The sequence below is a fragment of the Carlito syrichta genome, unplaced genomic scaffold (assembly GCF_000164805.1).
Source record: "Carlito syrichta isolate Samal-C Ts95f unplaced genomic scaffold, Tarsius_syrichta-2.0.1 Scaffold303252, whole genome shotgun sequence".
Classification (NCBI taxonomy): domain Eukaryota; kingdom Metazoa; phylum Chordata; class Mammalia; order Primates; family Tarsiidae; genus Carlito; species Carlito syrichta.
Window position 1 is genome coordinate 98,358 of NW_007247348.1, and position 21,444 is coordinate 119,801.

The 21,444-nt window shown below is 41.2% G+C and overlaps 1 protein-coding gene and 1 long non-coding RNA gene across 2 annotated transcripts; both read left to right on the forward strand.

Moving 5' to 3' along the window:
- Positions 1 to 1,410: 1,410 nt before the first annotated feature.
- On the forward strand, positions 1,411 to 5,130 carry LOC110595650. Its single transcript, XR_002481967.1, has 3 exons — positions 1,411 to 1,475; positions 3,903 to 3,983; positions 5,105 to 5,130. It is a non-coding gene; the product is annotated as an uncharacterized LOC110595650 (long non-coding RNA).
- Positions 5,131 to 5,206: 76 nt separating this feature from the next.
- LOC103260587 (zinc finger protein 724-like) lies at positions 5,207 to 21,419 on the forward strand. Its single transcript, XM_021712423.1, has 6 exons — positions 5,207 to 5,228; positions 13,303 to 13,429; positions 14,223 to 14,318; positions 17,338 to 17,421; positions 17,902 to 18,939; positions 19,093 to 21,419. Exons 2-6 carry the CDS (start codon positions 13,396 to 13,398, stop codon positions 19,353 to 19,355), a joined length of 1,515 nt encoding a protein of 504 aa, XP_021568098.1. The 5' UTR covers positions 5,207 to 5,228; positions 13,303 to 13,395; the 3' UTR covers positions 19,356 to 21,419.
- Positions 21,420 to 21,444: the final 25 nt, after the last annotated feature.

A 21,444-nucleotide genomic window follows, 5' to 3' on the forward strand; every position in this document is an offset into this window, starting at 1 on the left:
CATTATGTGAAATCTTTTTTATTTTATTTTTTTATTTTAATTTATTTACTTTTTTTGAGTTGAGTCTCACTCTGTCACCCAGACTGGAATGCAGTGACTGCTCGTGGCTACTACAGCCTCAACCTTCTGGGCTCCGGTAATTCTTCTGCCTCAGCCTTCCAAGTAGCTGGAATTAAAAGCATGTACTACCATGACTGACTAATTTTTTTATTTATTGTAGAGATGAGGTCTCGCCAAGTTGCCCAGGTGGGTCTCAAACCCGTGGACTCAGGCAGTCCACTCACCTTGGACTCCCAAAGTGCTGGGATTACAGTCTGAGCCACTAAGCCCAGCATCATGTGAAATACTAATTGTTCATATTCCCATCCTTCGCTTGGATCTGAGGATCTACCCCATTTCCAATGGGAAGTTTGGATATCCACAAGTTGCTATGTTCCCCAACCACAAGGGAACATTGTTAATACTGTAGGTCATTCATTCATGGTAAGAACAGTTCATAGCAACTAGGCACCAAGGATGCTGAGAACAGTGGAGCCTCTGGTATGTAGGTGGGCATGTTCTTCAAAACTGTTGAATATCAGGAAGAACAAAAATAGTTGAAAAATACTCATTAGGCAAGACCATTACAAGTAGCAGTGAGGTTTACAAGTTTTAAAATGACAGTCCTTCTGACCTGGGACACATTTACCTGAGAACTAGACTTTTTTTTCCTTTTCCTTCAGCTTCTCTGTAATTTTTTTTTTTTCAATTAGAGTCTCACTCCTTTGCCCAGGTTGGAGTGCAGTGACATGCTCACAGCCACCCCAGCAATGACCTCTGGGCTCAGGCAATCCTTCTGCCTCAGACTTCCAAGTAACCATAACTACAGGTTGAACTACACATGGCCAATTTTTTTTTAAGTTGAATTCTCACTGTGTCACCCAGACTGGAGTGCAGCGGTACATTCCCCTTCACTGCAGCATCAACCTGCTGGGCTCTGCTGATACTTCTGCCTCAGCCTTCCAAGAAGCCAAAGGTACAGGTGCACACTACCACTCCTGGCTAATTTTTGATTTATTGTAGAGATGAGGTCTCACTAATTTGCCTGGGCAGGCCTTGAACCCATGGGCTCAGGAGACCTCAGCTTCCCAAAGTGCTGGGGTTGGCCTGGATTCTTGGCCAAGTTTTAATGTATGGTAGAGAAGAGGTCTTGCCAAGTTCCCTGGTCTGGTCTGAAACCCGTGGGCTCAGGCAGTCTTCTCTCCTTCACCTCCCAAAATGCTCATATTACAGCCTGAGCCACCCAGCCTGGCCTTCTGGGATTTCTTTTCAGGTGCGATGATCTGGACAAGTCACACCTACATGTTGAAAATATACCTTTATTTATTTTAAAATTAAATTGAACATATTTATTTTTTTATTAGAGTCTCACTGTCATCCTGGCACAAGTGAAGGGACCATCATTACTCACCACAGCCTTGAACTCCTGGACTCAGGTAAGCCTTCCATCTCAACCTCCAAAGTAGTTGGAACTACAGGCCTTTGCTAATACTTCTGGCTAATTTTTCTTTAATTATTTTTATAGTTACATAAATATGCTATGTTGTGGAGGTTGGTCTCAAACTCCTGACCTCAAGCAATCCTCTCACCTCAGCCTACCTAAGTGATAGGATTCATGGCATAAGTGATGATGTGCAACCAGTATATGCCTTTCACATAAGCACAATCCTTTCATTGGTACCACCACACCCACAGGCAGGGGGGTCCAGAAAGGGCAGTAAAGTCTCCCTTTCTCTGTCTTTTGTCATAGAGACAGATTCAAAAACAGTGAGCTCCTGCAAGAAGTGCAAAGTGTGAGTTAATTCTTTCCTTCCCACAAGTGCCCTCCCTTGCCAGAAATACTGACAATTTCTGCTATAGCAATGACTACATGATGCTACTGGCTTACCTGCCTGACCACATCCAAACAGAGCAGGACAGGTCATCTCCTTTCTGAATTCAACTTTTCACGAACATATCTGGCAGGTCTCAGCCTGACAATGTTGCCTAATGTTAGGATCCCATGGGGGATAGCTAGGTGCCATGACTCACACCTGTAATTCCAGTAGTTTGGAAGATGAGGTGAGAGTATTGCCTGAGCCCAGGGGTTCCAGACAAGCCTGGCCAACTTGGCACAACTTCATTTCAGCAATAAATCCAACAATTAGCAGGGCATGATGGCACATGCCTGAAGTTTGATGAGGAAGTATTGCCTGTGGCCAGCTGGTCAAGGCTGCAGTGGCCATGTGTGTCTCACTGCACTCCATCCTAGGCACAACAGAAAAAACAACAGACAAAGAAAACTTACATAGTTATTTTTAACAGTGACAAACCAACAGATATAATAATAAAACAGCAACAGTTCTGTCCGTGAATGCTCTGTTAAGCAGCATATCAGAACTCAACAAAAAGTCAGGTACTATGGACAACTCCCTTGTTTGTACTGACTACATGGGGCTGATTCAATACCATTTACCCTTTTATAACAGTTGGAAGTTTCTGGGTATAGGAACATTGACCACTTGATCTGTTTTCTCTAGTGGCTTTGTAATATGGTGGTAAATCTGTTATCTACTAGTGTATTTCTCCAGACCTACTCCTCATTTACCCAAGTAACAGGAAACTGTAACTAATTCATATGGCTAAATTCATTCTTTGTCCGTGGAGAGTTATATTCTTATTACTAAACTCAGCATTAAAAAATAATTTTTTTTTGAGTTGGAGTCTCACTCTGTCACCCAGACTGGAGTGCAGTGGCCATTCTCGGCTACTGTGACCTGCTGGACTCCAGCGATCCTTCTGCCTCAGCTTTCCAAGTAACTGGTGGCTCCATTACAATGTTAAGGAGGCCTCTTGGCCAACAGCGGTTCTTGAGTTCAGAAACACATAAAGAGCAAGGACTCATGGTGTGGGGATCCTGGAGGTCCTGGGTGGAAAGAATTTGAGAAGGGGCAAGGGGAAGCTGGGATGGGCAAGTGCTTTTGGGTGACAGTCCTGCAGTGTCGTTATCTGAATTATCAAGGTGGAAATCTCTAGGGTCTGTCAGTGTCATTGGATATTTGTTCACCAGGTCCAAATCCGGTTGTCAACATAAGGAGCTGGAGCAGGGGTTGTGACTTTATTTAGTGGGGACACTAAAACCAAGGAAATGAGGGGACGGCATCCTAAAGACCCCTCCTGGGTCATGAGTGCTTTTTCAAAATTTTTATCCAGGAGGTGGGACAGAGAGCGACTAAGATCAAGATGTGGCTTAGACTTGCAGACATCTGGGTGATGAGAGGAGTCCTAGAAAGTGGTGAATTCTCTTTGTCCTTGGTTCACAGTCTCCTTGTTCCTTTATTAAATGAAACAGAGTTAGTGCACATACTCCCACTTTCCCAGAGTTAGTCTGGACAGCTGCATACTGGTGCCAACCTTGTCAACATTTCAAAATTATTTTAGCTACATGGAAATACACAAAGAGGCCAGAGATCCCCCCTCCACACCACCATCTAAAATGGAGTTATCTTGAACTTTTGAGGGTTGACTGCCCCATTTTGGATTGATTAGGTCTAAGTTTTATATTATTAAATTAGTAACCTAAAAAAATTTATTTTAGTTTGGTGACCGGTTTCTGTGCACTTGTAGACACATCACTGTTCTTGAGGGGCAAAGGCAGAATTGATATCTGTCCTCTGAATTATCTTGCATTTGTAAAGAAGGAAAACTATCCTAAATGACAAAGTAGACTCACCTCAGGGAGATGGTGGAAGAATCAAATCAAAGAGAACATTAGGGAAACAGGAGAGCAAGCGAGTGGCTCCCAAGAGGGTGGTAAGACTAGGAAAAATAAATACATTCCATTTAATTTTGAAATAAGTAAAGGCATATTTTTCAAAATGTAGGTGTAACTTGATTATATAATCTCATCTGAGAAGAAATCCCAGTGAAGTTGGAGGAAAAAGAAAAAAATGGCAGTTTCTCAGGTAAATAAATATGTCCCAAATCAGAAGGAATGTCATATGTGTAAAACTTGCAAACCACGCTACTGTCCTACCTAATGAGTTTGTTTCAACTATCTTTATTCTTCCTGTGATATTCAATGGGTCTGTTGGACACTGCTCCTACATAGCCTCTTCTGTTCTCTTCAACCATACTACTTAGTTGTCATAAACTGTTCTCACCATTAATGTATGACCTGCATTATTAAAAATGATCCCTTGTTACTGGGGGTCATTGGAAGGCATGGTAACCAAGAATCTCATTGAAAATTGGGTAGATCCTCAGATCCTAATGAAGGATAGAAACATGTGTATGTGTTTGTATATATATTTGGAATATTCCTCTGTTGTCCAGAATGAAATGCATTGGCACACTCATGGCCACCAGAGCCTAGTTAATTTTTTAATTTAATGTAGAGATGAGGTATTGCCAAGTTGCCCAGGCTGGTCTCACACCCAAGGCTTAAGGAAATTCTATTGCCACAGCCTCCCAACATGCTGAGATTATAGGCATGAGCCTCAGCTCCTAGCGAGAACATGTACTGTTAAGGTTCTGTGTAGATTCTCCAACAGCTCCATGCAGAACACAGTTAATAAAATGTACATGCAAACAGGATGGCAGTTACTGCCCAAAATAACTGTGGAAAGTCTGAATAAAGAATAATTCCAGCTACTTGGAAGGCTGAGGTGGAAGGATCGCTGGAGCCCAGCATGTCGAGGCTGCAGTGGCTGGGAGCGGCCACTGCACTCCAGTCTGGGTGACAGAGTAAGACTCCAACTCAAAAAAAAAAAAAAAAAGAATAATTAGAAAAGACTTGCTCTCTAGGATGCCAAAAACGAAAAGTATAAATACGTTTTCAGGGATGACATGCCATGGGAGATCCTGTAGACTGATTTCTGTGTAATACGAGCTTGCTTGTTATTAAATTGAGATAAATTACTATATTGGATGGTTGTGGTGATTCACTTTAATCCCAGCTCTTTTGGAGGCTGAGGCAACAGATTTGCCTGAGCCTGCATTTTGAGAACAGTTTGGACATTTGGTGAGACCTTGTCTCTACATTAAATTACAAAATCTAGCCAGGCATGATGGCATGTGTGTGTAGTTCTAGATACTTGGAAGACTGAGGCAGAAGGATTGTCTAAGTCCAGCAGATCAAGGCTGAAGTGGCCATGAGCTTACCACTGCACTCCAGCCTGGGTGAGAAGAGTGAGACTCCAACTCAAAAGGTAATAATAAATTACTATAACTTTTGACAAAAAATCTCTGCATGGATGTTGTGTTCCACCTATGTGCCTTGACTTCTGATACCAATTTGTCCCAAATACATGGGATGCTATGGAGGATGCATTCTTTTAGCCAAGGAGATCAAGACTGCTATAAGGTGTGTTTATGCCAGGGCACCCTAGGCTAGATCAGAATGAGACACACCTAACCAGGTGTAGTAGTGGGTGAAGGGCACAGAGAACAGTCAGAAGGGCGTCCCCAAGATTGCGCTGCCACCCAAGACAACAAAGGCCCTACTTTTCCCTCACATGTGAAGTTTAAACCTGTGCTCAAATAACTTCTTCCTATAGGAATACTACCTCATAGTCTCCTCCAGTAAAACCCAAACATGACACTGGCCAGACCCTGTCAAGCCCATAAATACATCCCTCCCCCTGCCTAACTCTCTCTTGCTCTCTCTCTCTCCCCGCTACTCTCTCTCTCTCTCACTCTCGCCTCCCTCCCACTCTCTCTTACTCTCTCACATACTCTCTTGCTCTCTCTCCCTCTCTCTCTCACCCTCTCTCCCCTTCTCTCTCTCTCACACTCTCTCACTCTCTCTCTCCCCCATCTCTCTCTCTCTCTCTCTCTCTCTCTCCCCAATCCTGTGGCCACAGACCCCTTCCCTTTTCCCTTGTAGCCACTGTTTTAATAAATCTCTTGGCCTTAAATGGGTGTAGAGTTATCACTGGCACCTAACTTCTTTCATTGGTGCCGTGACTCAGATAGGGTGCTCTCCCACCCTTGTGTGGGTCTATTCCATAGTCGGAATCCCCAGCCTTGTGCCGGTGTCCCCTCCAGCCCACCCAGACCTTCCCACTGTTTTGAATGCGTGAACTGCATCCACCAGTGGTCATTGGATAGGTGAGTTCCCCAGACACAGAAGCCTAAACTTGCCTGGAACCCCCCAGAAGGAACTGACCGTTGATCACCCTGGGTGAGGGAGAAAGCACCCCACCTCAGCCTTCACCACCACAGTGGATCCTGAAGGCTTCCTCTTCTCCTTTTCTCTCTCAAATCCTAAAACACTATGGCTGCCAATCTACAACTAAAGGCTCTTTCCTCCTCTTCATTTCTCTCAAACCTTATAATTCCTACAGTCGCTGGGCTGCAGTGGGCCCCAGGGGTCCCACGTCTGCTAGCCCACAGTGGATCCCATAAAACTCTCTCTTTCTCTCCCCCCACTAAGGAATCCCACAGCTGTCAGCCCACAGTGGGCCCCAAGGGTCCCATGTCTGCTGGCCCACAGCAGATTCTGAAGGACTCCTATATCTGTCGGGCAACAGTAAACCTCGGAGGTTTCACGTCTATTGCCCCGCAGTAGACCGGCAGGAATCTCGAACACGTTCCTACCCATTGCCCAGTTAAGTGCTTTTTGTCTGGTCCAAAAATCCTTGTGCAAGGTGCCTTGATCTCCTCAGTTCTCCAGGAGAACCCTGGTTGTGCCAAACCTCTGTGATGACACACTTTGCCACATCCACACTTCTTGGACAGCTGACTCTTTGCAGGATGCCCCATTTAGTCTACCAGTCTCACCATGGGAGGCTCGTCATCCCTGCTGGCTGATTGCCCTCTTAAATGCCTCTTAACTCATCTCACTATACTCTCCCTCTCCCGATATCAAGCCCAAATGCCTAATTCGCCTCTGCACACAGAACTGGCCAACATATCCCTTAGACAACCAAAATCAGCAGCCTATATAATTTCTGTGAGCATTCAAAATGGTGGGTAGAGATTCCCCACATCCAGTCCTTTTCTCTCCTCTGTAAATACCCCCTCTACAGCTTCTCTCCCTCCCACTGTTCCACATGTGTCTGTGCTTCCTGGAAACTCCCCTCCCCCACTGTAGCTCTTTTGTCTTTGGAGGAGGGGCTGGCATCTCCCATCTCCAAACTGGGATGCCTAACTCTGGCCTCCAGCCTTTCTCTTTTGTCTTTGTAGGAGGAGCCGGTGCCAAAGGCCACTATGCCTAATCCCAAACTCCAGGCTTTTCACCCCCCTCCCCTCACTGCTTGATAACCTGATAGCAGCCCTACCAGCTGCAACAAGTCTTTGTTGTTTTCTTATGATAAATTTCTCTCAAATTATATCTAAACTGGCACTATATCAAGCTTCTTCCCAGACAAAAATAAAAAAAATCATGTAAATAAATCCTGTTAGCTAACTACTAAAAAGTGTTAATAAACAGGCTAACTAAGACAGAATAAAACAGGTTTTTCAAAAACCAGATAAAAATCCAGCAATGTTTCTAAGTCGCCTCTCTGAGACATTGCAGCAGTTTACTAATATTAATTTAAACTCTGTGGAGGGACAAATTCTTTTGACTATATATTTTATCTCCCAGTCAGCACCGGGTATTAGGCGCAAACTCCAAAAATTAAAAAAAGGCCCACAAATTTCTCAACTAGAGCTATTGGACATGGCCTTTAAAATATTTAACAACCAAGAGGAGGAAAGAAAACATAAGCAGGAAGCACTTCAGCTTTTATCTACCACTGCAGCAGAAAAAGCCACCACTGATAATCTTCCACCCCAGATGGTCAATAGCAGAAGGGGTACACAATCCCCTTCCCAGGTTTGTTTCTGATGCCATCAAGATGGACATATGTCCAAAGACTGTCAAGATCTGCCCACCAGCAAAACCCTGTCCCAAACACAAACAGCATGGACATTGGGCTCATGATTACCTCATTTGCCCAGAAGGAGGAGAGCCCATGGCCCAGAGGCTTACTGCAATTAAGGGACACCAGGCATCTTACACGATCTCAAAAGGAAATCTCTTGGGCTTGCTCCAGTCAGATTGACTCGCCCCTAACTTGGTAGCCCCAATGTCTTAGGAACAAACTATTCAACCAAACCTGGGGTGAAAATATTAGTAGCTGGTGGAGTTATATCATTTGTCATTAATACGGGGCTACATGCTCAGTTCTACTTAAATTTCTGGTCCACTCCTTCCTTCACCCCTTTTTGTTGTGGGGGTACAGGGCATTATATCCAGGCCCTTCACTATGTCATTACTTCCATGTGTTCTGGGAAATAAAATATTTCAACACTCTTTCCTTATACCAACATGTCCAGCTCCATTATTGGAAAGGGACATTATGACAAAAATTAAAACTCATATTATTATTTACCCTGAGCCATCACCACTGTGCTTTTTGGGTGCTTTTTGTATAGCTTTAAATTTCCCTAATAGTTTCACATTGGATCCTATCTAAGCCCTTCCACTGCATATAAACTTATTGCTTTGGTTAAAGCTCTGAGGTTAGGAAAAATGTAAAAAAAAAGTTGTTGGTGTAAGGTATGTTTTTAGTAAGAAAGGATAATGGAAAGATAAATAATTGTATAAGAAACAATATTATATAGTATATTTTTGTTCTATAATAAAATGACTGGTTAAAAAAAGTGTAGAACAAAAATAGAAGATTTAAGCATGTCAAAAAATGGTGTGAGTTTATCAATCATGGTAGGTGAAAGTTTGTAAAAAGAAGTAAAAAGAATTCTATAAACACTCAGGCTTCAAAAAGGTTCCATAAATTTACCATTAATATCAATTACATTAATGCTAGGCCAACATGCTACTCAAAGACCAGAACATGAGCTTCTTAATTAACAATCTCAAAATATAAAATTTTTTTTTCCCTGCTTTAAACAACATTAGCCCTCCCCCCTCTGTCTTTGTCACAGAAGAGCGAGGTTTTTTTCTTTTCAAAATCATTGGACTATCATTTTGGCTAAATAGATAACTTTTACAATAACTACTGTGATTTTGTGTTATAACATGCTTTTTAAGACTTTGGTACTTAAACTCTTCAAGTTCTGGATTCAGTCTCTAGGGTGAGATAAACAGCAAGCTCCAAAAACCACACCTACCCCACCCCCTTCTAAATTGCCTAAAGGCCAGGTAAATTAATTTCACTAACAGCGCTGCCAAATTGCTAACAAACTTTAAAATCTCCTTCCAGACACAAAGATTACTATCCAACATGGGTGGCAAAATAACCTGGGCTTCACTCTCTAACATACCAATTGTTGTAAAAGTATATCAGACCTATTGTAAAAACAAAGGAAACTGTTTTCTCTTGCCAACGTTTACCTGTTTTAAATTCTCAATTTAAGCTATAACCTAACTACATGTCTCTAATGTTTTCAATCTTTCTATCAAAGTGGCTATATTTCCTTGTTAAAATACAACTATAGATAATTTACCAAAAAAAATTTCAACTTATGTTAATAAATATATGCAATTTATGGAACTTTCACTTTTCCAACATTGTGTTTTGGGACAATAACTCTTTTCATCATCGTTTACTTAATAATCTTTGCGTATGCTCTCACTTAATGTTTTATTAAATCCAAATAGCATTTGCTTAAGGTTCTGCCATTTCCTGTTCATGCCCTTAAAAATAAATAGATAAAATCATCGCGGGGCCCGGTTTGCTCCGCCGGCTGAGCGCAGAGGCCACGCAGCTGAAAGCAGGCCACCCTGCCAGGTCCCAGATAGTCATCATGGGAAGACAAGAAGGGCCAGCATTGCTCGGGCTCCTGCTGGTCCTGGCCATCCTCTGGTGCTCAGGTGACAGCCTGAAGTGCTACAGCTGCATCAACCCAGTGCCCTCCTGCACATCCGTCGCCAACTGCTCTGTCAACTTTGACTCGTGTGTCCTTGCCAAAGCTGGCTCATGTGTATACCACCAGTGCTGGAAGCTTGACGACTGCAGCTTCAACCGTCTGTCCACTCTGCTGGGTGAGAACCAGCTGGAATACAGCTGCTGCCAGCGCTACCTCTGCAACTTGGACAACAGCAGGTCCACCCTTATGGGGATGGCGCTCCTGCTGGTGTTTACACTTCTGGTCACAGTCTGGAGCCTGTGACCCTGGGTCAATGCCCAAGGGCCCCTGCTCCCTGCACCCCCCTTGCCACTACATCCACAGCTTTCTATTTTCCAGCCAGATCCTAAATAAAATTAGCATAAGCACGTTGGCCGAGATGGGGAGGCTGGGGACCCTCCCATCCTGGGCAGCCCCTCTCAGGGCAGAATCTTGGGCATAGCTGGTGTGCTCACCGAGGATCACGCTCTTCCCATGCCCCCTGAGGCTGGCTTTGTGGGGACAGCTTGGGCAGGTCTGTGGGCACTGCCCAGCCACGTGGATGTAGATCAGTGACCTTCTCTCCTGCCTCCTGGACCACAGCCCTGGTGTCGGTCCACGGGCACACCAGCAGTCCAGGCAAGCTGTGGTCGGACTGCAGAACTGAGGATGTTGGTAGGAGGGGAAGGGTCTGTCCTTAGGGAGGTGCCAGTGGCTGAAATGTGACTCCCCCATCTCTGGCTTTGCCGTCTTCTGCAGGGAAAATGTAATAGCATAAATTAGTGGTTTGTGGACACTGTGGTTTCCTTTTTTTAAAAAAATCAGAATGGTGAGATATCTTGGCTTTGCCACACACAGTTAAAGAATGAATATTCTGCTGGGTGTGGGGCCTCACACCTGTAATGCCAGCACTTGGGAGGCTGAGGTGGGAGGATGGTTTGAGGCCAGGAGTTCAAGACCAGTCTGGACAACAGAGCAAGGCCCCAACTCTTTGGAAAACAAATAAAATTTAAAAAGAATGAAAAAGAAAAGCATCACTACGGCCTCATCTCAGCAGAAAGTAGATGCAAAAAAATGATCCTCACCCCATTTCCCAAGATTATAAAAATATTTCCAAGGGCAGAAGTGAAAAATGGAAGGTACCTATAAACCCCCACCCCCCAAAAAAAAACTTAGCTTATTCTTAGTCTTTTGGCCTCAATGTAGCAATTAACAAGCATTCAAACATTATACTGAAGGACAAACAGCATCCTATCCCATCCCCTCTAGGCAAATCTTTGGATCTTATTAAGTGTCTTTTATAAAATTAACCTCTTACAACACTATGTTTACCAGTCTAACCCTCCCGCCCCTATTAATTTTAACCCACCTCAATGGTGAATATTACAAACCTCCATCCAACAGATAGCCAAAGTCACCTCATTTTCCTGGCTCTCAGTAGTCCAACAGGGAGCACGATTTCTCAACTACTCACATCTAGGCAACTTTTCTAACTGTTTCCTATGTGCAGCCCTCAGTCACCCCCATTTACATCAGTAACATTCATAGGAAATCTTACCACCCCCTACACACAAAATCCTACTGTTCATGTCCCCCCACTATCAGGAATTCCTCTGTTCACAACCTCAACTCATCCATCACTTGTCAACATTACCTGTGCCCCACCTGGCTTCTTCTTCTGATACAACGGCAGCCTTCCCAATAGAAGAGTCAACACCTTGTCCCTAAACATCACTTAACTTTTCTTTTAGATATATTCTCTTCCAGGTTCTCTACCTCCACAGTCTACTCCAAGACAGCTGGTTACTACCGCCCTTGGGCCCAATGGAAGACTGGCCAGAACAAGTCGCCATTCTACATTTACAAAAAACTTTCATGGAACTCTCACCTTCAAAAATCTTCACCTTCAGTGCCTAACTCTGGACCCTATTCTGGCTGGTACTGTGCCCTTATCCCGCCCCACCCCACAAAGCCCACATCCAGCAGGAAGCAGCCAGAAAGAGTAACGGTGCCCCTCTCCCAAATAAACAAAAGGTGGGAATGAAGGGCACAGAGAACAGTCAGAAGGGTGTCCCCAAGATGGCGCTGCCACCCAAGACAACAAAGGCCCTAAACTCCAACTTTTCCCTTGCGTGCAAAGTTTAAACCTGTGCTCGAATAACTTCTCCCTATAGGAATACTACCTCATAGTCTCCTCCAATAAAACCCAAAAATGACACTGGCCAGACCCTGTCAGGCCGATAAATACACCCCTCCGCCTGCATAACTCTCTCTTGCTCTCTCTCTCTCTCTCTCTCTCTCTCTCTCTCTCTCTCTCTCTCTCTCTGTCTCACTCTCACCCTCTCTCCCTTCGTCTCTCTCTCTCTCACACACACACTCTCGCCCTCTCTCCCCATCTCTCTCTCCCCAATCCCGTGGCCACAGGCCCTTTCCCTTTTCCCTTGTAGCCACTGCTTTAATAAATCTCTTGGCCTTAAACGGGTGTGGAGTTATCACTGGTGCCTAACTTCTTTCAGTGGGTGCTTGTAGTTCCAGCTACTTTGAAGGCTGAGGTGAAAGGATTACTGGAGCCCAGCAGGTTGAGCCTGTGGTGGCCGGGAGTGGCCACTGCATGCCACTCTGGGTGACAGAGTGAGACTCCAATTCAAAAAATAAAAATGAGACACACCAACTCAACAAAAAGGCACAGAACCTCAGGCTAAATCCATGTATTCTGAATCAGAATTTGTATTTTAACAAGATATTCAATTCATTGTTGTACAAGTTAAAACTTGCCAAGGATCTTCTGACTTACCAGGAGCAGTATATGTAATGTATTCTGTTTGATATAAACAGTAATTTAAAATGTGCATGCCTGTGTTGGTGTCCACTTTATGCTGTTTCACTCACAAAAATAGGGAGTCTACACTGGCTCAGTGGATTTTATTTCATCCTTTTTTTTAAACACTTTATGCATTAAAGGATATTTCTGGGTTTTTTTGTTTCTTTGTTTGTTTTAGGTTTTGGTTTTTTTGGTTTTTGTTTTTGTTTTTGTTTTTAGTTGGAGTCTCACTGTGTCACCCAGACTGGAGTGCAGTGGCTGCTCCCAGCAAGCACAGTCTCGACTTCCTGGGCCCCGGCAATCCTTCTGCCTCAGTCTTCCAAGTAACTGGAACTACAGGTGCACGCTTTCATAGCTGGGTATTTTTTTTGATTTATTGTAGAGATGAGGTCTCGCCAAGTTGCCCAGGTAGGTCTTGAACTAGTGGGCTCAGGCAATCTACTCACCTCGGCCTCCCAAAGCACAGGACTACAGGCTGAGCCACTGAATCCGGCCAGAGGATATTTCTTTGTTATGAATTTTTTTATTGCATAATAATCATTGTCTTGTCAGCTGGACCCTGTTCTTTTCACTGTTGCTTTACCTAGAGGCCATGGTGACCTGGTAAATATGTGTTTTGTTTTCAGGGGCTGTTGTCATTCAAGGATGTGGCCATAGAATTCTCTCCAGAGGAGTGGGAATGCCTAAACTCCCCTCAGCGAATATTGTACAGGACTGTGATGTTAGAGAACCATAGAAACCTGGTTTTTCTAGGTGAGGAAACTTTCAAAACATAATCCCTATTTCATACTAAGGATATTATGTCCTTTCTTTGTAGAATGTTTTCTGGGAATTTCTGCTTTGCATGAGTGAATTTCAAATTTCTACTATCAACAAAAAGTTGGTAATATGTTAACATCAAAAATGAATACTAATGATTTTTCATTTTGACATGAAGCCTTCACTATTTTAAATTGACCAGTGTTTTTCTAACTATATTATTGGTAAGTCAGAAATTTACTGGCATAGATATCATTGCCCACATCTCATTCCAATTGCTGCCATAAGTTATTGACTCACTAGTACTGAGAACTCACAAATTTAAGGCCAGACATGGTGGCTCAGCCACATAATGCTCGAGCACTTTAGGAGGCTGAGTTGAGAGGACTGCCAGAGCCCACTGGTTCAAGAATAGCCTGGGCAACTTGGCAAAACCCCATCTCTACACTAAATCAAAAATTATCTGGGGGTGGTAATGTACACCTGTAGTTCTGGTTACTTGGTAGGCTGAGGGAGAAGAATTACCTGAGCCCAACAGGTGAGCACTGGGGTGGCTATGAGCTTTACACTGCATTCCAGTCAGGGGAACATAGTGAGACTCTAACTTAGAATAAAAGGAAACCTATGAATTGAAAATTCTGTCTAAATGTTCTAGAGGTTTTACTGGGAAACTGTTTTGTGGTTAATTTTCTAGAATCCTGTATAATGTGTTCTCTACTGATCAAATACTAGGTTTGTAATCTAAGAAATTTAGCAAGAGTCATGTTACATTTTTCTAATTAAACAGGACTTGCTGTCTCTAAGCCAGACCTTATTACATGTCTGGAAAAAAAGAAAGAGCCCTGGGATGTGAAGAGACATGGCACATTAGTCAAACTTCCAGGTAAGTGGGAGTGATTGAAACAGATGACACAGGTTGAGGAATCAGAGCTTGAAATATGGTTTGGGAAAGTGGTCTGCTCCAATGGAAATGGTTTCTTAGAAACCTGGGATTCTTTCTCTTCCTGTCACAAAGCGACATCAGTTATTCCATGTTCAGAAATTCTCCAAAAACTCTGCTTCTTCAATGATCTTTCAAGTTTACAGAGGAAATAAAAGTCCACTTAATGCTTTGTTAGGAACTGCATGATCTGACTACCTTTCTGATGCTTAGGAGACATGCAAGTATTTGCTTATTTATTTGGAAATCCATGTCAAACTTTTTTATGTTTTCTTTTTGCATCATGGTTGGAAGTATGTGAGCAGTGATTTTGTTATGTGTTTGAGAAATTTTAAGAACACTCTGGACACATGTTACATGTTTTCTAATTTATGATTTTCTATACTAGGGAGATTTCCAGTCATTTTATTTAAATTCATACTCAATCATCCTACCTAAATTATCTCTCTTAATAGAAGAAATCCTGATATTTTACTTAAATTTTACTTTTATAGTATGATCTGAGACTGATAGTTTTTCTTTATATCCAATTATTTAAGTATACTGTATCATGTAGAGGGTTGGTAAATATATATTAAACTCCTAAATGTTAACTTGTGTCTTAATAACTCTTATTTTATAATTTTCTTTAGTATGAAGCTTAGGACTAGCTTCATATATGCATATATTCAAACACATGTATGTATGTTTATGTGTGATTAGCATCAGATTTTTTATACATAAATAAAAATGTATAACCATGCGTTGTAAATAATGTAATAATTTGATATGCCTATACAGTGTGAAATGATGATTACAATTATATTAATGGACATATCAACCATCTTATGTAGTTGCCATTTTTATGTTTTGTAAGGAGAATACATAATGTCTTCTATTTTAGCAAATTTTCTAAGCCTATGAGACTTATCATTATGAATGATAAGTCACTATGATACACATTAGTTCCCTAAGACTCAGTTATAAATCAAATTTGGTAACCACTGAAAAGCAACTCCATTTTCCCAGCTGCAGGCCCTGGTGACCACGTTGTACTTTCTTCCTCTATGAGTGCAAAGTTTTTTGATTCCACAGGAGTGAGATCATGCAGGATTTTTTTTTCCCAAGTTGGAGTCTCCCTTCAGGCTGGGATCCAGTGGCATGCTAATGACCACCTCAGCCTCATTGCTGTGCTCAGGTGGTTCTTCCATATCAGCCTTTCAGGTAACTGGAACTACAAGTGTGCACTGCAATGCCAAACTTATTTTTGTATTTCTCATAGGTCCGTGGTCTCACCTAGGTGCCCAGAGTGGTGTTGAACTCCAGAGCTCAGGCAGTCCTCTCATCTGAGTCTCCCAATGTGATGAGTTTACAGACTTGAGCCACTGTACCCAGTCTCATGCAGTATTTGTGTGTGTGTGTGAGCCTGGCTCACTTCAGTTACCATAATGTCTTACAATGTCATCCATAAGGTTAAAATTGCAGAATTATGTAAAAAAATTTTGGATGGATCATATGCTATTGTGCAAATGTGTGTGTGTGTGTGTGTGTGTGTGTGTGTGTGTGTGTGTGCATGTTGTTTTCTTAATCAATACAGATTCCATAAATATTCAGGTTGTTTTCAAGTTTGGCTATCTTGACAAATGCTGCAATTCCCATAGGGGTTGGAGATTTCTTTTTGATACTGATTTTATTTCCTTTGGTTATATACCCAGAAAAGGGATTTCTGTGTTATGTGGCAATTTGTTTTTATTTTTAAAGGATGTTGATGATAATTTTCTATGACTCTATCAATTTTAAACTCACCAAGAGTATACAGGATTTCTGTTTCTTCACATTCTTATCAAAAGTTCTCTGTCTCTCTTCTGGTTGATATTAACCATTCTAACATCTGTGAGAGAATCATTGTGTGTTTATTTGAAATTGCCTCTATTGGTGATGTTCAGAACCAATTCTTATACCTGTTGGCAATCTGTATGTCCTATTGTAAAATAAGTATTCATTTTTGGGTTGTTTTTTATTCAAGTGATTATTTTCTTTCTTTAACATCTCATCAAGTATATGGTTTGCAGATGCTTTTTTCTTTTCCTGTAAGCCTTATTCCTTTTCCCTTTACTCTGCAGAAGCTTTTCAGTTTGATGTCTCCAACTTGTTTATATTTATTTTTATTCCTGTAGTCTAAAAAAAATTATTACTAAGACGAATATCAATATCAAGGATGTTTTCCAAATCCTTTGTATGGTTATGTTTTATCAGCATGTTTTCTGTGATGCAGGCAGTAGTGTGGTGGTTCAAGTAAGGGTTTCCACGTTTCATATGGAAATTTCTCAAACTTTTTTGTAATTTAAAGCTCCACAAATTATTGTTGTACCCTTAATTGAGTCATTTATTCTGATTCTTTCTATGCTTTGGCATACTTTGTTTGAATTGGGATAATTGAAATTCAAAGATAATACAAGTAATAATATTTATGATGTTGCTTTGTCTAGATTAATATAACACCCATCACAAAGTTAGAGATTCTAGGAGACTTATACCTGTTCTTAGGATGTGTCTTCTCTGTATGTTGGGACAGAAAGCTATCTTTGCATAATCCCTCAAAGGACAGAAATGTGGACTCATACTCCACTCCTCTGTTTATTCCCTGAGGACGAATGCAAGAGTTAGAACATCCCATCTGATTACATCATGCTGCATTGTAAAGGAAGAGAAATTATGGTGATAAAATTACTAAAATTTCTCTTCCATGTAACTCATTTTATCATGTGGATTCTGCAAAGTATTAGCTGTTTTTTGAGTTCTCACACAGGCAATGGGGCAAGTGTTTTCTTAAGTACATATATTTATGATGGAGTGGAAACCTGTGATTTGTACTTGCCCTCAGACTTAAGTCCTTACCATGGTATAATATTATGTTTTATTTTCAAAGGATATTCACCTGAGTCTAACATGTGGAATAAATTTTTATTTTCATGATTTTCAGCTGTGACTTCTCATTACACTGAAGGCCTTTTGCCAGAGAATAGTATAGAAGACTCCCTTTCAAAGGTGCCAATGGGAAAATATGGTAAATATGTCCTTAAGAACTTACGATTACAAAAATGTTGGGTAAGTGTGCATGAGGGTGAAGGGCAGATAGAATGCTAAGTTATAAATAACCATTACAAATGTAACAAGAGGAGGAAAGTCTTTCATCAACCCTCCAAATTTGTTATCTACCAGAGTATCTATATTTCTGAAATGGCTTTCAAAGACGAATATGGCAAAACCTTTAACTGTTCCTCAAAATGTATTCAATATCAAAAAAATAGTGGAGGAAATATACCCAGTATATGTGGGAAAGGGTTTGAGAAATCATCCTATCTAAATAGACATGAAAGAATCCATAAGGGGGAGGCAGACTTCAAAATTGAAAATTGTGGCAAAGCCCTTAGCTATTACTCATGTCCTTCACAATATCAGAAAATTCATTGTGAAGAGAAACTCTATAAATGTGAAGAATGTGGCAAAGCCATTCACTCTCCTTCACATCTTACTCAACATACAGTGATCCATACTGGAAAGAAACCCTACAAATGTGAAGAATGTGGCAAAACCTTTCACTTTCATTCATGCCTTACTCGACATACTATGATCCATACTGGAGAGAAACCCTACAAATGTGAAGAATGTGGCAAAGCCTTTCACTCTCGTTCAAATCTTACTCAACATACAGTGATCCATACTGGAGAGAAACGCTACAAATGTGAAGAATGTGGCAAAACCTTTCCCTCTCGTTCATATCTCACTCAACACACAGTGATCCATACTGGAGAGAAACGCTACAAATGTGCAGAATGTGGCAAAGCCTTTCACTCTCATTCACATCTTACTCGACATATAGTGATACACACTGGAGTGAAACGCTACAAATGTGAAGAATGTGGCAAAGCTTTTCCCACTCGTTCAAATCTTACTCAACATACACTAATCCATACTGGAAAGAAACCCTGCAAATGTGAGGAGTGTGGAAAAACCTTTCACTTTCGTTCACTCCTTACTCGACATACAATGATCCATACTGGAGAGAAACCCTACAAATGTGAAGAATGTGGCAAAGCCTTTCACTCTCATTCAAATCTTACTCAACATACAGTGATCCATACTGGAAAAAAACCCTACAAATGTGAAGAATGTGGCAAAGCCTTTCCCTCTCGTTCACATCTTACTCAACATACAGTGATCCATAGTGGAGTTAAACGCTACAAATGTGAAGAATGTGGCAAAGCCTTTCATACTCGTTCGCTCCTTACTCGACACATGATGATCCATACTGGAGAGAAACCCTACAAATGTGAAGAATGTGGCAAAGCCTTTAACATTTGTTCACTCCTTACTCGACATACGATGATCCATACTGGAGAGAAACCCTACAAATGTGAAGAATGTGGCAAAGCTTTTCGCTCTCAAGGAGAATTTGCTGGACATAAGACCATTCATACTGGACAGAAACCCTACAAATGTCCAGAATGTGACAAAGCCTTTAACTCTCGTTCACATCTTACTCGACATACAGTGATTCATACTGGAGAGAAACCCTACAAATGTGAAGAATGTGGCAAAGTCTTTCACTGTCGTTCACATCTTACTCAACATACAGTGATCCATAGTGGAGTTAAACGCTACAAATGTGAAGAATGTGGCAAAGCCTTTCAGTCTCGTTCAAACCATAATAAACATACATTGATCCATACTGGAGTGAAACACTACAAATGTGAACAATGTGGCAAAACCTTTCACTCTCATTCAAACCTTAATCAACATACAGTGATCCATACAGAAGAGAAACCCTATAAATGTGAAGAATGTGGCAAAGCCTTTCACTCTCATTCACAACTTAGTCAACATACAATGATCCATACTGGAGAGAAACCCTACAAATGTGAAGAATGTGGCAAAGCCTTTCGCTCTAGAGGAGGATTTTCTGGCCATAAGACCATCCATACTAGGGAGAAACCCTAGAGATGTGAAGAATGTAGCAAAGACTTTCACTCTTGAGGAGGATTTGCTGGCCATAAGACCATCCATACTTTAGTGGAACCATAAAAATTTGCAGAATGTGGCAAATGCTTTAGTTAGTACTTGAAGCTTATTGAACATCAGAATATCCATACTGGAGAGAAACCCTACAAATGTGAATAATGTGGCAAGGTCTTTCACTCTCACTCTGGTTTTTCTCGACATAAGACCATGCATACTGCAGAGAAATCTTACAAATGTGAAGAATGTGGCAAAGCTTTTTGCTCCCATTCAATGCTTGCTGGATATATCAAAGTGTTGTGGAGAGAAACCCTACAAATGTCAAGAATGTGGCAAAGCCTTTCACTCTCACTTTGGATTTGCTTTACATAAGACCATCCATACTGGAGAAAAAACCTACAAATGCGAAGATGTGGCAAGGCCTTTCACTCTCATGTAGTATTTGCTAGACATAAGACCATGTGCACTGTGGAGAAATCCTACAAATATGAAGAATGTGGCCAAGCGTTTTGCTCCCATTCAATGCTTGATGGACATATGAAAGTGCATATTGGGGAGAAACCATAAGTGTGAAGAATGTGGAAATGCCTTTTGCTCTCACAATGGATTTGCTGGACATAAGACAATCCATACTGGAGAGAAACCCTACAAATGTGAAATATATATATTGAAAAGCTTTTCACTCTAATTGACTATTTGCTCAACATGGCAAGATCCATACTGTTGAGAAACCCTACACATGTGAAAAGTATGGCACAGCTTTTTGTACTCATGGAGGATTTGCTGGATATAAGACCATCGATATTGAAGAGAAAAACAAACTGCACAAATATAAAGAGTGTGGCAAAGCCTTTCACTCTATTAAGGATTTGCTGGACATAAGACCATCCACACTGGGGAGAAATTGTGCAAATGTGAAGAGTGTTGTAAAGTCTTTCACTCTAATAAGGCTTTGCTGGACATATGACCATCCATACTGGAGAGAAATCATGCAAATGTGAAGAGTGTGGCAAAGTCTTTCACTCTATTAAGGATTTGCTGGACATAAGACCATCCACAATGGGGAGAAATCCTACAAGTGTAAAGAATATGGCAAAACCTTTCACTTTCACAACGGATTTGCTGGACACATGACCATCCATGCAGGAGAAAAACAATACAAATGTGAAATATGCGGAAAAGCTTTTCACTCTCATTCACTACTTGCTTGACATGTCAAGATGCATACTGTTGAGAAATCTTGCAAATGTGAAAAGTGTGACAGTTTTTCACATTCATAAAGCATTTGCTGGACACAAGACCATCTATAGTGGAGAGAAATCCTACAAACATGATGAATGTGGCAAAGCCTTTTGCTCTGAAATGATTTGCAATTCATATGAGGCACCATGATGGAGAGAAACTCTACAAACATGAAGAATGTGGCAAAGATTTTTGCTTTACTAAAGTATTTACTGAACATAAGTCCATTGATACTGGAGAAAAACCCTACAAATGTGAAGAATGTGACATAGCCATTCACTCGCACAATGGATTTGCTGGACACATAATCATCCATACTGGAAACTCTGCAAATATGAAAAACATGGTAAGCCCTTTGCTCTCATCTACAACTAGCTGGACATATGAGAGTCCATACTGAGATGAAACTATATAAATGAGAGTAATGAGATAAAGCCTTTAGCTCTCATTTAATATTTGGTAGACATACGAGCATCTATATTTAGGGATTCCCTACAGATGGGCAGAATGGGGTAAACCTTTTCACTGTTATTCCAAGTTTTATCAACATCAGACAATTTATACTTTAAATTTTCAGTATCTCTAATGACTGGAAAATCATATATGTAGGTATAAACAACAGAGACTTGGTGAGAAATGTACAGTTGTAAAGAGTACCGTTATCTTTACTCAAACCACAGATCTTTTGAATGTATAAATGTAAAACATGTCTAAAGACATTAACCAGCAAAAACTTTATTTGACATTAGACTGTGCATTGTAGAGAATGTACAAATTTAAAGAATGTGGACTGGCCTTTGTTCAAAATATATGCCATTGAAATACTAGA

Excerpts from the sequence above, each read along its gene's own strand:
- LOC103260587 (XM_021712423.1), top strand. The coding sequence starts at position 13,396 with ATGTTAGAGAACCATAGAAACCTGGTTTTTCTAG. Across the intron at positions 13,430-14,222 it reads TAGAAACCTGGTTTTTCTAG|GACTTGCTGTCTCTAAGCCA; the intron begins GTGAGGAAACTT and ends CTAATTAAACAG. Across the intron at positions 14,319-17,337 it reads CACATTAGTCAAACTTCCAG|CTGTGACTTCTCATTACACT; the intron begins GTAAGTGGGAGT and ends CATGATTTTCAG.